At 46.7% G+C, this 15,924-nt stretch overlaps 1 protein-coding gene across 1 annotated transcript in view; it reads right to left on the bottom strand.

The window, feature by feature from the left end:
* The window catches only part of LOC142488418 (uncharacterized), a 156,143-nt gene extending 142,154 nt beyond the window's left edge, over nt 1–13,989 (bottom strand). Inside the window, 5 exon segments of the mRNA XM_075588923.1 lie at nt 2,065–2,178; nt 2,345–2,467; nt 2,842–2,955; nt 3,246–3,771; nt 13,781–13,989. Coding sequence (XP_075445038.1) covers nt 2,065–2,178; nt 2,345–2,467; nt 2,842–2,955; nt 3,246–3,264 — 370 coding nt within the window. The 5' untranslated portion in view covers nt 3,265–3,771; nt 13,781–13,989.
* Between the last annotated feature and the right edge of the window lie 1,935 nt (nt 13,990–15,924).

Raw genomic sequence — 15,924 nt, 5'->3', positions numbered from 1 at the left:
TTTTCTTTAAAGGTTTCGAAGGCATCCCCAGGCCGCCGTAGATCCTGTCCTCATATTTTTATTCTTTATAGGTAGGAATTTCACCAGTTTAATTTGATTGTAGGCACGGTCGCTAACGACACGAAGCATGTCAGTTAGGCGGCCATGTTGTTCAGCACCACATGTGTCCCCATCGCGACAGGTATGTTTTAAGTTGATTCTCACAGGGCAACTCATTCATATATCCTTCTGGTTGTTTCGCATGCCTGCGCAACATTATTGTTGTATTTGTGGCTTTTTTCTTTGTTTTGGGAACATTTGTCTTTTTGTATTTGTTCTATTTAATGCAAGTTAAGGGGTTTTCCTTTTGTCTGGGGGCTTTTTGCTCATCAGAGCGTCCCAATGTAACGTTACAGGCGCAGCAGGCTCAGGAACCCCCTCTTTATGATTTTAGGTGAGCGGTATGGTTTGTTCTGACAGGTAAACAGGGTATTGTGCAGTCCAGCTCCTCTGGTTTCTTAAGTATTTCAGTCAGTCAGTCATGTATTGGGGTCTGTTGCAAGCTACAGCCTTCCAGCAAGAGTTTCTTACTAAATTCAGCTCCCCTTTGTTTAGTTCTTTGTAAGGAGGGATTTGCTATTGTAGGGTGTTGTGATGTTTTTTCTTTTTCTTTCTTTTATAGCTAAATTACCCTCCTGATGTCGTATTCGCCTCACTCTCCCTGGCCCTTTAACGGCTCCTCATTCCAGCTCAGGCAAGCTGCATGGTCTTGGGGGCCATCTTGAAAAAGTCTATAATGCACGATCCCACGACTCTCTGCTCTATTGGTCACGTGGGTAATAATGCCTCTTCGTGCGACCCCCTCCCGTCCTCTCGCGGGACGGGCTGATCGCCAACACTCCCCTTCTCTCTTTTTTCCCCCTTTTATTTATTTATTGGGTAACCAAGCCCCAGACGACTTAAGATTGTTTTTTTTTATCCTGCAGCTTCAGCACGTCACGGCTATCATGGCTTGGATCCAGGCCAAGCCAAGTGAGAAGAACTTTATTGCACTAAGTCAGTTCCATATTGGCTGCTTAATTTTAATATTAGGAGTGTCTGTGTAATCTCCTCCTCAGATACTGGGACACACGTGTAAGCGCTGTTAGGAGGGGACAGGGCCATAGGGTGCTAACAGATTGAGCTTAATGATTGTAGTTAGGGTCGCGCCTTGATAGTAGGGAATGTAGCACACCCCACAAAGTACCTCATTGAATACGATTGTGCGCGCACACACACACACACACACACACACGATTAAGCAAAGAACAAGGCCACTGAGGCCAGGCGAGTGGACAGGCACTGGACACACACAGACAGGGGTCAGTTCAGTCACAGTTAAATAGTACGCAGGTTTTATTAAGTAAATGCTAGAAGTGTTTGACCCGGGTAATGGCTATATCTATAACAGCAAAACAACTGCACAGCCAGCAGGCAATGCTACACGCGTGCAACACCCCAATTACACTGGGAGTTAGATTTAGTGGGGTGTACACTAATTAGATTGTATATTCTTAATATTATTAACTAGTGGCGGCACTGATGTGGCAGAGACAAACACACACACCCCTTTTTGTCATCGTCTTGGCCTTTAATATCTTTTGGATCTATATTGGCCAGAGGACAGTAATTTGTGTGTGTGACATGTCCGGCCCACAGTTATTTTACATTTTCTCCAATGTGATAAAGGGACAGAGTTTTGTTTGTGTTTGAACTCACCCATTCTTTCCCGGTCTCTCTGGGTAATACCCAGCATACATCTCACCATATTTCTTATAGCTGTCAGAAGCTTCTGAATGATCTTTGCATTCCCTTGAATTATTTTTCCCAAATACGTTTTATCCCATCTATTGACGGTTCGATACCCATAACTCTGCATTTCCAACCTTTATACGTGTTTGAGAGCCATATTGCACTTCTAACTCTGCTGCATGTGGCTTGTTCCAGAACACCCAGCAGGCCTGGGGACTTTCTATGAGAATGTGAACATGCTCCTTGTAACAAGATAACATCCCTTTGTGCAGACAAAGGTGAAAAGGTACTCACCAGAGACAGGAAATGGAACAGTTTCTCTCTTTATTGGGGTCAGATGTTCCTCAGTGTTCGCCTCTTCTTTCTCCGACTTAACCTCTAAACTCTCCAGTACAACCACTGGGAAACCTGGCAACAACAAAAGGAAAATCCATCGTTTAAAGCTGGGGACTACGTAGCAGGCCTGAGGACTACGTATGAGAGGCAATGAACCATGAATATTCGCTAAATGTGACCATGCTCCTTGTAACAAGATAACACCCATTTGTGTAGACAAAGGGGAAAAGGTACTCACCAGAGACAGGAAATGGAACAGTTTCACTCTTTATTGTGGTCAGATGTTCCTCAGTGTTCGCCTCTTCTTTCTCCCTTGTTTCTTCTTTAATCTCTAATCTCTCCATTACAACCACTGGGAAACCTGGCAATAAGAAAAGGAAAATCCATCATGTAAAGCTGGGAGTGGGGGCGCTTCTTGTGATATCAGTATACAGAAATACTCTATGCTGATTCCTATGGGGGAGGGGTGAAGTGATTGAGTTTACTTTGTTATTAACCCTTTGAGTGCTGAGGGAGCTTTTACCCCCGAGTGCTGAAAACATTTTGGAGCTACCAATGTTCAAACTACAATATCAATAATATTCTCAATATAACCTTAGGCATTTTTCCCCCATTAGAACAGGTATCTTATAATTTTGTACATGCTTTAATATTATTTCCCAAAATATTGTACACATTTCAGTCCATATTTTAAACATACTGAATACAGACAAGTGAGGATGTAAGGGTACTTACCACAAACAGGAAATGCATCTATTTCTTCCTTTATTGGGGTCAGATGTTCCTCTGTGTCTGTCTCTTCTTTCTCTGACTTAATCTCTAACCTCTCCAGCACATCCACTGAGAAACCTGGCAACAAGCAAAGGAAAATCTATCATGTAAAGCTGGGAGTGGGGGCGATGCTTGTGATTTCACCTCCTCTGATATTGGTATAATATAATACCTCTTGTAAAGAAATGTATTACTAGCCCTTCTGGCAGAAAATTACAGAGTTGAAGATATATTATCTTCTTACCTGCTGGTGGTTCTACAAGAAAACAAAATTCATTAGTTTGGGTGTTTGACTCACATAACTGTAAAATAATCAGATATTCACTCCTTGCAGATTTCACAGATACCAAAATATCTCCTCTACTCACTTAACAAGCGTGGATCCATGCTGGGAGTGGGCAGTGCTGCTCTGGGGGTGCTGGCAGTGGGCAGTGCTGCTCTGGAGGTGCTGGCAGTGGGCAGTGCTGCTCTGGAGGTGCTGGCAGTGGGCAGTGCTGCTCTGGAGGTGCTGGCAGTGCTGCTCTGGAGGTGCTGGCAGTGCTGCTCTGGAGGTGCTGGCAGTGGGCAGTGCTGCTCTGGAGGTGCTGGCAGTGGGCAGTGCTGCTCTGGAGGTGCTGGCAGGGGGCAGTGCTGCTCTGGAGGTGCTGGCAGTGGGCAGTGCTGCTCTGGAGGTGCTGGCAGGGGGCAGTGCTGCTCTGGAGGTGCTGGCAGTGGGCAGTGCTGCTCTGGAGGTGCTGGCAGGGGGCAGTGCTGCTCTGGAGGTGCTGGCAGTGGGCAGTGCTGCTCTGGAGGTGCTGGCAGTGGGCAGTGCTGCTCTGGAGGTGCTGGCAATGGGCAGTGCTGCTCTGGAGGTGCTGACCGGAGGTTCCTTGATCTATATTTGTTGGATGACAGCTGTGTTTGTATAAAAGAGAAAACAGAATTGGAATGATCTGTTATATTGGACAAATATACTGCATTTAATATGAGCTTTCAAACCTAAGATTATTAACACCAAAGGAGTCAGAGAAGACAGGGGCACAAAATAACATATGGTCCCTCCTCAAACAGGAACTTCATGTCAAACACTGCAAAATACATCAATGGATCAGGATTGTGTCACAACATAACTATCTAGTAAAACAAACCGTGTAGAGAGTCGGAGATCAACAGCCACAAGACCAGCAATGTCCTCTCAGTGTAACATAGTCACATACTGTACTGTTCTATAGTATGAATAATAAGCAGATACATCAGAGAGACTTTGATAAATGCTCCCGATACTCTCTCAGGTCCAGCAGTTCTGCTCCATACTGACACAGTCTCCCTTTCCTATTTCATACGCTGAGAAGTGGGTAATGCAGAGGAAACAGTGCAGTAACTTCCCCCACCTGTCCCCACTTCTCACCACATTAAATAGGGGGGTTTGATCCCTCACACCCTTATTCTTTTCTTTCTCAGGTCATCTCCAGTTTCTCACATTCAGCACCTTTGTACCAGGCAGGAACATCCTGCAATGCCACAGAACAAGGTGAGGGCCTGTAACAGGGCCCAAGCCAGATTCCTCACAATGAAAATAGCCGCTAAAAAGATTCAGTCTTTGGCCAGATTGAGGCAGAACTGTTTCGGTGTTCACACCTCTACAGGTACAACACTAGGTAACTACCAAACAGATGCCATGGGAGTCAAATCGGTATGGATAAAAACTCTGCCCAGCTTGAACCACCCGTGATTATGGATACGGAACCCGATGCAGGTGGTCACCCTATACTCAGGGAAGAAAAGATCGCCAGACGCATGGGAAAACTCCTGACAAAGCATTCAGAAGAACAAAGACTGTGCTTGGGAAAAAGTCCTCCCCGAGCAACTGAAGACTGCTGATTTGAAGCATCTTCTGGAGGAGACATTGGTAACCTGGAGAAAGGGCTCCAATAACAGCGTGACTGAGGGTTCTCCTCCATCCATTCTCATTCAAGCCGCAGGTGTATCACGAGCGAGAGTGGAAGGATGGGCTTTGGCCGTGGCTAGCCACAAACAGGAGAGGTATGTAACAAGGACTTATGCCTCTTTAAATAAAAGCCTCTAGTTCCAGAGAAATCCAGCAGAGAGTCGGTTAATTGCAGCAAGTCAATTAACCAGCTCCACCTGGGTAATCAGAGGAGGATAAAAAAAAAACCTGCTGGGGACAAACCAAAAAGGACTCCTTAGCACAGTTACAACTGGGCTGACAGAGGACATGATGTCTTGAGCACACAGGCTGTGTAGATATCAAGGCGCCAGGAATCAGACTGCTATTTCTGGGCACAAAGGACACAAACCAGACCCAGAGACTGCCACAAACAGCCCCTGCTTACAGGTACCTCTTGGAACATTGGGGTTTTATAGGTTGGTAATCCCTCCATCCCTGCAGATAGGGACTGGGAAAATGACTCGGCTATTACAAGGGATAGGTGTTTGTTTATTTCTTATGTGTTTATTGCCTTATTTAATGAGACAGGCTGAATAAAGCCATGTTTTAATTTCCCCCGAAACGGTCCCCGTGTGTACTTATGCATCTGCCTCTTACAGGGCCCCATTTTGATAAAGGCTGTAGTGTACAGCCAAAATGTTGGATTTCTTCTAGCCGAGCTGTACTATATATATGTGCACCCAAACATCTCAAGGCTAATTATTAACAAGACAACATAAATGTTCTACAAAGTCTGCTCATAACAAAAGATAGGGGTGGGAATTAGGCATTCGCTGTCATGGAGGGATCAGGAGAAAAATAATTTTAAAAATCGGTGAATAATATTTCCATTTTCTCTCTGTGTCAGCGCAAGACATAAGGGAAAGTCTGAAAGTCATTCTCCCTGAGAAAACACGGAGTTTGGGCAAATTATAGCGATACTGCGCTCTGTATGAATTTTCTTCCAAAGGCAGCTTCTACTGATGCGACTACATTTAATTGGTAGTGTTATGAGAAAGTATAAAGGGAAGACCAAGTCGCTTGTTTCCAGACGTGCTCTGCGGATGCTTGTGCTTTCATAGCCCAGGAAGATGCGATTGCTCTAGTAGAGTGAGCCCTTAGGAAACTTGAAGGTTACTTATCCATCTGGCTATGGCTGTCTTGGAAACTGGTTTTCCCTTTTGTGCTCTGAAAAGAGAAACACATTCAGGGATTTTCTAAATGATTCTGTTCTGGAGATATAGGCCTTTAATACTCGGACGTCTAACATGTGCAGAGATTCTTCCTTCTGATTTTTGGGGTTCAGACAGAAGGAGGGTACCCCTATTTATCAGTGATAACCATCTGATTGATATTGAATGCAGAGGGTGGAACGGGTGTGTCTGTAGTGCTTGTAACACTGATACAAGGACTTATTTTACCCATTGCCTTGAAGAATTGTTGAATATAGTTTTGGTTTGCAAATTGATCCTGTAAGAAGATGCGGAGTGCTGCCACTTGAACCTTCAGAGATGAGAGACAGAGCCCATTGTTGAAGCTTTCCTGTAGAAAATCTAAGATGTTCGGGATCGATGCCAATTGTGGGTTTAAGTTATTGTTTACACACCAGGATCTGAAAACTGACCACATTCTATGATTTTGGATGTTATTGGTTTTCTAGCTTTGAACATCTGTGTCTGATGTTTGCATAGAAAAACTTGGCATTCTTAGGATCTCCCTTTCAGTCTCTAAGCTGTAAGGTGCAACATGTGTAAGCTTGGATGGTTGATGGGCCTGCGTGGGAAGGACCTGAAGGCCACTGACATTTCTTTTAGCTCTGTGCACAGGCTCTTCTTGGCCACTCCTGCAAGAACTGCACAAAGTTTACTGTTAAATTGACCTTGCCTAAAGACAAAGCTGTTTTACAGATGTAGCCTTATTGACGGCAGAGGAACAAAATGCAGAAAGCCGGGTCTGATCCCAGCCCCTCCACGGCCACAAGAAAAGCAAGGTTTGCATGTATTTTTTAGTTGGATCCTCCTGCAGTTGGGTGTAATACTTTGAATCAGAGAGTTGCCTGTGTGCTTCCCGCAGGTAGTCTGTGGTGTTCATTATGACCACTGCTCCTCCCTTGTCTGCAGGTTTGATTGTTATGTTGTGGTTGGCCTTTAGCGATTCTATGGCTCTCCTCTCCATCGGTGTCAGATTATATGTTTGTTTCCTTACTTTGTCCAGGATGGTGGTTTTGGCGCTGTGTCTGAAGCTTTCAATGTACCGGTCCAATGTGGGGTTGCGCCCAGTTTGTGGGATCCAGTTTGATTTTTGCTTCTCCCTGCTCATGTGCAGCGGCTCTCCTTCTGCAGTGTTGGCATAATCTTGGTTGTGTCTGTTGTGGAAGAACTCCTTAAGACGCAGCCTTCTGAAGAAGAATACATGCGAGAACTCAACAGGATCCTTAAAACACTCCCGATCCGCACAAGAGAACAAATTCTGGACCTGATACCAGCTAACCCAAAACCTGGCACATTCTACATGCTCCCCAAAATTCACAAAGAGGGCAACCCTGGGCGCCCTATTATCTCTGGATCTGGCACACTCACCGAGAATATTTCTGGCTGGTTGGAGGGCATTCTAAAACCACTTGTCAGGAACACACCCAGCTATATCCAGGATACCACCGACCTGCTAAACAAACTGAATGCAATTGGCCCCCTCCCAACAGGAACACTGCTAGCAACCATGGATGTAGAGTCACTTTATACCAACATCCCCCACGAGGATGGGATTTCAGCCTGCAGATACTTTCTGGGACCGCAGGAGCCACTCACAGAGACAGTGACTAAATGCATCGAATTTATTCTGACCCATAACTACTTCACATTTGGAAATGACACATACCTTCAGACAACCGGGACCGCTATGGGTACTCGGATGGCGCCACAGTATGCCAATCTGTTCTGCGCAAAACTGGAAAGTGACTTTCTGTCCACCTGTCACTTGAAACCCCTTACATACCTTCGCTACATCGATGACATCCTCCTGATTTGGACCTCTGGCGAACAGGACCTCCTACAGTTCTATGACAACTTCAATACTTTCCACCCGACCATCAACCTCAAACTCACCCATTCCACGGATGAAGTACATTTCCTAGACACCACCATTACTATAAAGAACAACCAACTACAGACCTCTGTATACCGCAAACCTACAGACAGAGCCAGCTATTTGAGGGACAACAGCTTCCACCCGACACACACCAAACATGCAACCATCTACAGTCAAGCCATACGATACAACCGGATATGCTCCGACACAGCAGACAGAGACCAGCGGATTAAAGCCTTGAGATCAGACTTTATAAACCGTGGATATAACCACAGAATTGTAGACCAGCAAATTCACAAAGCCACCAGAATACCAAGAAGTGATCTCCTTGAATACAAACAGAAGGAGACAAGCGACAGGGTACCTTTGGTGGTCACATATAACCCACACCTAGGAGCCCTACGCAAGATCGCCAGGAAACTACAACCCATCCTCCAGGAAGATACAAGACTGCAACAGGTCTTCCCTGAAGCACCCTTATTATCATACAGACAACCCCATAATCGCAAGAATATTATGGTGAGGAGTAAAGTATTCAGCAGTACAACTGAATGCGGGACAAAACCATGCCAGGACCCAAGATGCAAAACCTGCGCAATGCTCTACACAGCAGACACAATACAAATACCACACAGGAATCGGGAATACAAAATCAGAGGAAGGTTCACCTGTTCTTCCAGCAATGTCGTGTACCTCATCATGTGCATGAAATGCCCAGGGGGCTGCTACTACATAGGTGAGACAGGGCAGGGGCTAAACAAGAGAATGAACCTGCATCGCCACAGCATCACACGCGGTACAAGAGACAGTCCTGTTGGCGAACATTTCTCTGACACTTGCCATAAGATGAACGATCTGAGGGTTGCCATACTCAAAGGTAATCTTAAAACCCTGAAAGAGAGACGGTTGCATGAATACAAATTTATGCAACTGTTCGGGACACTTAGCAGTGGCCTAAACAGAGATCGAAATTTTATGAGTCATTACTGACACTAGTGAACTCTCGTCCCATGAGCGCTAAAGACCATGTCTGTACACACTGTGCTATATGTATGCACACACAGCTGTCTCTCACACATACTAATACTCCTTGTTTTTCCATCCCTATACACCAATAGGGACCACTAAGTATCCACACACACTTTTAGTTGTGCTACAAACTCTCACATTTCCACACCCACCCACACCATTTATATCCACTCCCACTCCACACACACCTTGTGTAAAGCACTGTATATACTGTGGGCTCCCCATTCATTTTTATTCACACTGATACACATAAACACTCTTTCTTCACTTGCTTTCATTACCTTTTGACACCTCTAGCCATAAATCTCATCCACACCGGGGGAAGGAACAGCACAGATAACATTCCAAGAGACACTGTTTTTAAGTAACCTTTTGCTTCATTCATTGTAACATCGCCGGAAGAAGAGATCAGTGTACAGTATCTCGAAAGCTCGCACAAATAAAAGCATTTCGTTAGCCACTGAACGGTATCATCTATTTATTTTTTGATTATTGAAGCTCGGCTAACACGGTACTGATACCTCTACATATATATATATATATATATATATATATATATATATATAGAGCTATCATCACCTCCATTTTGGCCTAACCGCCATTTTGAGTGTTTGCTTGTATGTATGCCAATTTGTTTCATTCGTGTATGATCTGTGAATGTTTGATTCTGCAGAGTATCGCTTCTGGATGTAACTCGCCCTTGTGTAATTCCTACAAGGCATGCAAGAATTGAAAATGCATTCGCAAGAGGTTTTTCCTGCCTTAGATAATTCTGCTGACCTTAGATTCTGTTATCTGACAGATACAGTCACACACACAGGGCTGGACACAGTAACTCCCTTATGTCACAAGGTTAAGGGCGGCCCACATTATGGTATATAGGATAAGAATATAGCAATGTTAAGCATATTTATGTATCAACCAATATGTATTTTTGTATGTCATCATATTTTTTATCTCTAAGACAGCCCCCTTAAAGGGCGTATTACTCATTTTAAAATGTATAAAAATGTGATAGCAAGCAATATGTTGGCAGAGGCCTGAGTTCCTTGTTGGAATTCTTTTCTCTCAAATTGTGCCATGGTGCTGATAAACTCACCTGTTACTTTGAACCCTTGACTCATTGATTTTATTTCTGCGCTTTGACAACACCCTGTGCCCCTCTGTGCGAGGCCCATATACATACAGTCACAATACTGGTAATAACCCCTATACCCCCAGCTATATATACACACACTGTGCCCCTCTGTGCGAGGCCCATATACATACAGTCACAATACTGGTAATAACCCCTATACCCCCAGCTATATATACACACACACTGTGCCCCTCTGTGCGAGACCCATATACATACAATCACAATACTGGTAATAACCCCTATACCCCCAGCTATATATACACACACACTGTGCCCCTCTGTGCGAGACCCATATACATACAGTCACAATACTGGTAATAATCCCTATACCCCCAGCTATATATACACCCTGTGCCCCTCCGTGCGAGGCCCATATACATACAGTCACAATACTGGTAATAACCCCTATACCCCCAGCTATATATACACCCTGCGCCCCTCTGTGCGAGGCCCATATACATACAATCACAATACTGGTAATAACCCCTATATCCCCAGCTATATATACACACTGTGCCCCTCTGTGCGAGGCCCATATACATAGTCACAATACTGGTAATAACCCCTATACCCCCAGCTATATATACACCCTGTGCCCCTCCGTGCGAGGCCCATATACATACAATCACAATACTGGTAATAACCCCTATATCCCCAAACTATATATACACCGTGTGCCCCTCTGTGCGAGGCCCATATACATACAGTCACAATACTGGTAATAACCGCTATACCCCCAGCTATATATACACACGGTGCCCCTCTGTGCGAGGCCCATATACATACAGTCACAATACTGGTAATTACCCCTATACCCCCAGCTATATATACACACACTGTGCCCCTCTGTGTGAGGCACATATACATACAGTCACAATACTGGTAATAACCCCTATACCCCCAGCTATATATACACACTGTGCCCCTCTGTGCGAGGCCCATATACATACAGTCACAATACTGGTAATAACCCCTATACCCCCAGCTATATATACACCCTGTGCCCCTCTGTGCGAGGCCCATATACATACAGTCACAATACTGGTAATTACCCCTATACCCCCAGCTATATATACACACACTGTGCCCCTCTGTGTGAGGCACATATACATACAGTCACAATACTGGTAATAACCCCTATACCCCCAGCTATATATACACCCTGTACCCCTCTGTGCGAGGGCCATATACATACAGTCACAATACTGCTAATAACCCCTATACCCCCACCTATATATACACCCTGTGCCCCTCTGTGCGAGGCCCATATACATACAGTCACAATACTGGTAATAACCCCTATACCCCCAGCTATATATACACCCTGTGCCCCTCTGTGCGAGGCCCATATACATACAGTCACAATACTGGTAATAACCCCTATATCCCCAGCTATATATACACCCTGTGCCCCTCTGTGCGAGGCCCATATACATACAGTCACAATACTGGTAATAACCCCTATATCCCCAGCTATATATACACCCTGTGCCCCTCTGTGCGAGGCTCATATACATACAGTCACAATACTGTGTGCCAAAGTGTCTCATAGTCCCCCCCCCCCCGTGTTATAAGGGGCCCGTGTGTACAGGAGGGGCCCGCACACACCCTGCAGCCCTTATACTCAGCGTTATACTGCAGCAGCCCGTCTCTGTGGCGCATGCAGCTCTTATACTCAGCGTTATACTGCAGCAGCCTGTCTCTGTGGCACACACGCTGCAGCCCTTATACTCGGCGTTATACTGCAGCAGCCTGTCTCTGTGGCACACGTGCTGCAGCTCTTATACTCAGCGTTATACTGCAGCAGCCTGTCTCTGTGGCACACACGCTGCAGCTCTTATACTCAGCGTTATACTGCAGCAGCCTGTCTCTGTGGCGCACACGCTGCAGCTCTTATACTCAGCGTTATACTGCAGCAGCCTGTCTCTGTGGCGCACACGCTGCTGCTCTTATACTCAGCGTTATACTGCAGCAGCCCGTCTCTGTGGCACACACGCTGCAGCCCTTATACTCAGCGTTATACTGCAGCAGCCCGTCTCTGTGGCACACGCGCTGCAGCTCTTATACTCAGCGTTATACTGCAGCAGCCTGTCTCTGTGGCACACGCGCTGCAGCCCTTATACTCAGCGTTATACTGCAGCAGCCTGTCTCTGTGGCACACGCGCTGCAGCTCTTATACTCAGCGTTATACTGCAGCAGCCTGTCTCTGTGGCACACACGCTGCAGCCCTTATACTCAGCGTTATACTGCAGCAGCCTGTCTCTGTGGCACACGCGCTGCAGCTCTTATACTCAGCGTTATACTGCAGCAGCCTGTCTCTGTGGCACACACGCTGCAGCCCTTATACTCAGCGTTATACTGCAGCAGCCTGTCTCTGTGGCACACGCGCCGCAGCCCTTATACTCAGCGTTATACTGCAGCAGCCTGTCTCTGTGGCACACGCTGCAGCCCTTATACTCAGCGTTATACTGCAGCAGCCCGTCTCTGTGGCACACACGCTGCAGCTCTTATACTCAGCGTTATACTGCAGCAGCCCGTCTCTGTGGCACACACGCTGCAGCCCTTATACTCAGCGTTATACTGCAGCAGCCCGTCTCTGTGGCACACACGCTGCAGCCCTTATACTCAGCGTTATACTGCAGCAGCCTGTCTCTGTGGCACACACGCTGCAGCTCTTATACTCAGCGTTATACTGCAGCAGCCCGTCTCTGTGGCACACACGCTGCAGCCCTTATACTCTGCGTTATACTGCAGCAGCCCGTCTCTGTGGCACACACGCTGCAGCCCTTATACTCAGCGTTATACTGCAGCAGCCCGTCTCTGTGGCACACACGCTGCAGCCCTTATACTCAGCGTTATACTGCAGCAGCCTGTCTCTGTGGCACACACGCTGCAGCTCTTATACTCAGCGTTATACTGCAGCAGCCTGTCTCTGTGGCACACACGCTGCAGCCCTTATACTCAGCGTTATACTGCAGCAGCCTGTCTCTGTGGCACACACGCTGCAGCTCTTATACTCAGCGTTATACTGCAGCAGCCTGTCTCTGTGGCACACACGCTGCAGCCCTTATACTCAGCGTTATACTGCAGCAGCCCGTCTCTGTGGCACACACACTGCAGCCCTTATACTCAGCGTTATACTGCAGCAGCCTGTCTCTGTGGCACACACGCTGCAGCCCTTATACTCAGCGTTATACTGCAGCAGCCTGTCTCTGTGGCACACACGCTGCAGCCCTTATACTCAGCGTTATACTGCAGCAGCCCGTCTCTGTGGCACACACGCTGCAGCTCTTATACTCAGCGTTATACTGCAGCAGCCTGTCTCTGTGGCACACACGCTGCAGCTCTTATACTCAGCGTTATACTGCAGCAGCCTGTCTCTGTGGCACACGCTGCAGCTCTTATACTCAGCGTTATACTGCAGCAGCCTGTCTCTGTGGCACACACGCTGCAGCTCTTATACTCAGCGTTATACTGCAGCAGCCCGTCTCTGTGGCGCACACGCTGCAGCCCTTATACTCAGCGTTATACTGCAGCAGCCTGTCTCTGTGGCACACGCGCTGCAGCCCTTATACTCAGCGTTATACTGCAGCAGCCTGTCTCTGTGGCACACACGCTGCAGCCCTTATACTCAGCGTTATACTGCAGCAGCCTGTCTCTGTGGCACACACACTTGGGTCCCCCCCGGGCCTGTAATGAAGACCCCCTCTCTGGTTACTCACATCTCCTTTAGTCTGCAGACTGCTGCTCCGCTCCCAGTGCTGCCACTCGGGGGGGAGCCTGTTACCTAGTCACACCCCCTGAGTTATACCCCTCAGCAGCAGGGCCTGGGGATCAGGGAGCAGCAGCAGCAGCAGCTCTCACACACAGGGCTGCTCTCTCCTCATGCTCCTCTCTCTTCCCCTCCCTGCCTCACTCACCTCAAGCTTTCCTCTCCTGTCCCCTCATTGGCTGTCCTGTCATGGCTCCCTGTGTCAGCAGCAGGGGCTTCTGGGAGTTGTAGTCCATCTGCTGCTGCTGCTCTGTCATTAGCTCCTTCCCCAGCAGCAGCACACAGCAGAGAGGATCACAGCCAGGGGGCAGCACGTATAGAGCGCTGTATCCTCACACATATCATGTGTTTAACACTTTGTGGGTCTGTTTCATACAATAAATTCCCCCCCCCCCATGCTGCTGCTGTTTCCTATCAAGGAGTTACATATAGATTATTTAGGGGACAATAGAATGTGGCACAGAAACTGAAACTTCCAATTATTATTTTTCAAATCAAATCAAATCAGCTTTATTGGCATGACGAAAGAACATTTCAGTATTGCCAAAGCGTGAATAATAGGGGGTGGGGGACAATAATGACACGAATACTAGGGGTAGGGTATAATGATTGCAGGGTATATGGGTAACAGTTTCACACAGGGGTGTGGGGGTTAGTGTACGTCTCTCAGCTTGTGGCAGGTGCTGATATAGTGTGCAGCTAGTTCTGCTGTGGTTTCATCTTCTCCCAGGAGGATCGCTATTTTTTGGTTCTCTTCTGTATTATTAAAGTTCTGGATAGCAGCAGTGAGTTTCTCTAGGTGTGCACTCCTCACTTCAGAGTATTGTGTGCAACGCAACAAGAAGTGAGTTTCATCTTCTACCTCACCTAGCTCGCATCTTTGGCACAGTCTCATCTCCCGGGGCTTCCAGTTCTGTCTGTGCCTGCCTGTTTCTATTTCTAGGCTGTGGGCACTTATTCTGTACTGGCTCAGGGTCTGTCTCTGTTTTGGGTCTTTTACCTTCAGTAGATAGGGTGCCAGAGTGTATTCTCTCTGTAGGCTGTGGTAGGTCTCCAGCTTCTTTGAGCGTTGGATATCATTTTCCCATCTTGTCACATACTGCTTCTTCATTTCGTTGGCGATTGAGTTGATTTCTTTTTTCGGCAGGTTGTTAATCTGTGTGGGGTTTTGTCCTTGGAGTGAGAGGACAAGTTGTTTGATGGCACAGGATTTAGTGAGGAGGTCCTGACTTTGCATTGCTCTGTAGCAGTAAGACTGTGGGTGGCTGGTGTTTAGGTGAGCCCAGAATGTCAGTGCTCTCTTCTGTACCGTGAGCAGTAGAGGAAAGCGGCCCAGCTCAGCCCGACATGCATTGTTTGATGTGCTCCTGTGTACTTGGAGAAGGTATTTGCAGAATTCCAGATGCAGTATTTCTGTTGGGCTGGTATCCCATTTTGTGGAGTCTGGGTATGTTACAGGGCCCCACACCTCGCTGCCATACAGAAGGATGGGTGTGATGATGCTGTTGAATATTTTCTCCCAGATTCTTATTGGTGGTTTGAGGTGGTACATCTGTTTCCTTATTGCATAAAATGCTCTGCGGGCCTTCTCCTTCAGTGTATTTATGGCCAGGTTGAATTTCCCTGATGAGTTGATTGTTAGACCAAGGTACTGTACGTGTAGCTTGTTGTCTGTTCCAGTGCATTGTCATCCAGTGTGAATTGCGATATGGTTGGATGTGTTTTAGATTTTTTCTGGAATACCATTATTCTGGTTTTTTCTAGGTTCACAGAGAGTGCCCAGGTCTGGCTGAATTTTTCTAGTATTGCCAGTTTCTGTTGGAGGCCTTGTTCTGTTGGAGACAGGAAGAGCAGGTCGTCTGCGTATAGTAGAGACTTAATCTCAGTTCCAGCCAAGTTGAGCCCAGGTGCTGAGGAGGATTCTAGGGCTGCTGCGAGCTCATTGATGTAGATATTAAAAAGTGTGGGACTCAGGCTGCAGCCCTGTCTAACTCCACGGCCTTGATGGAAGAAGTCTGTCCTTTTGTTATTAACTTTCACGCAGCATTTGTTTTCAGAGTACATACTTTTGATTGTGTCGTATGTTCTCCTCCC

This window comes from Ascaphus truei, chromosome 2, assembly GCF_040206685.1.
Source record: "Ascaphus truei isolate aAscTru1 chromosome 2, aAscTru1.hap1, whole genome shotgun sequence".
Taxonomy (NCBI): Eukaryota; Metazoa; Chordata; class Amphibia; order Anura; family Ascaphidae; genus Ascaphus; species Ascaphus truei.
Note: the sequence above shows the minus strand (reverse complement) of the source record. Positions and strands in the feature narration are given on the sequence as shown.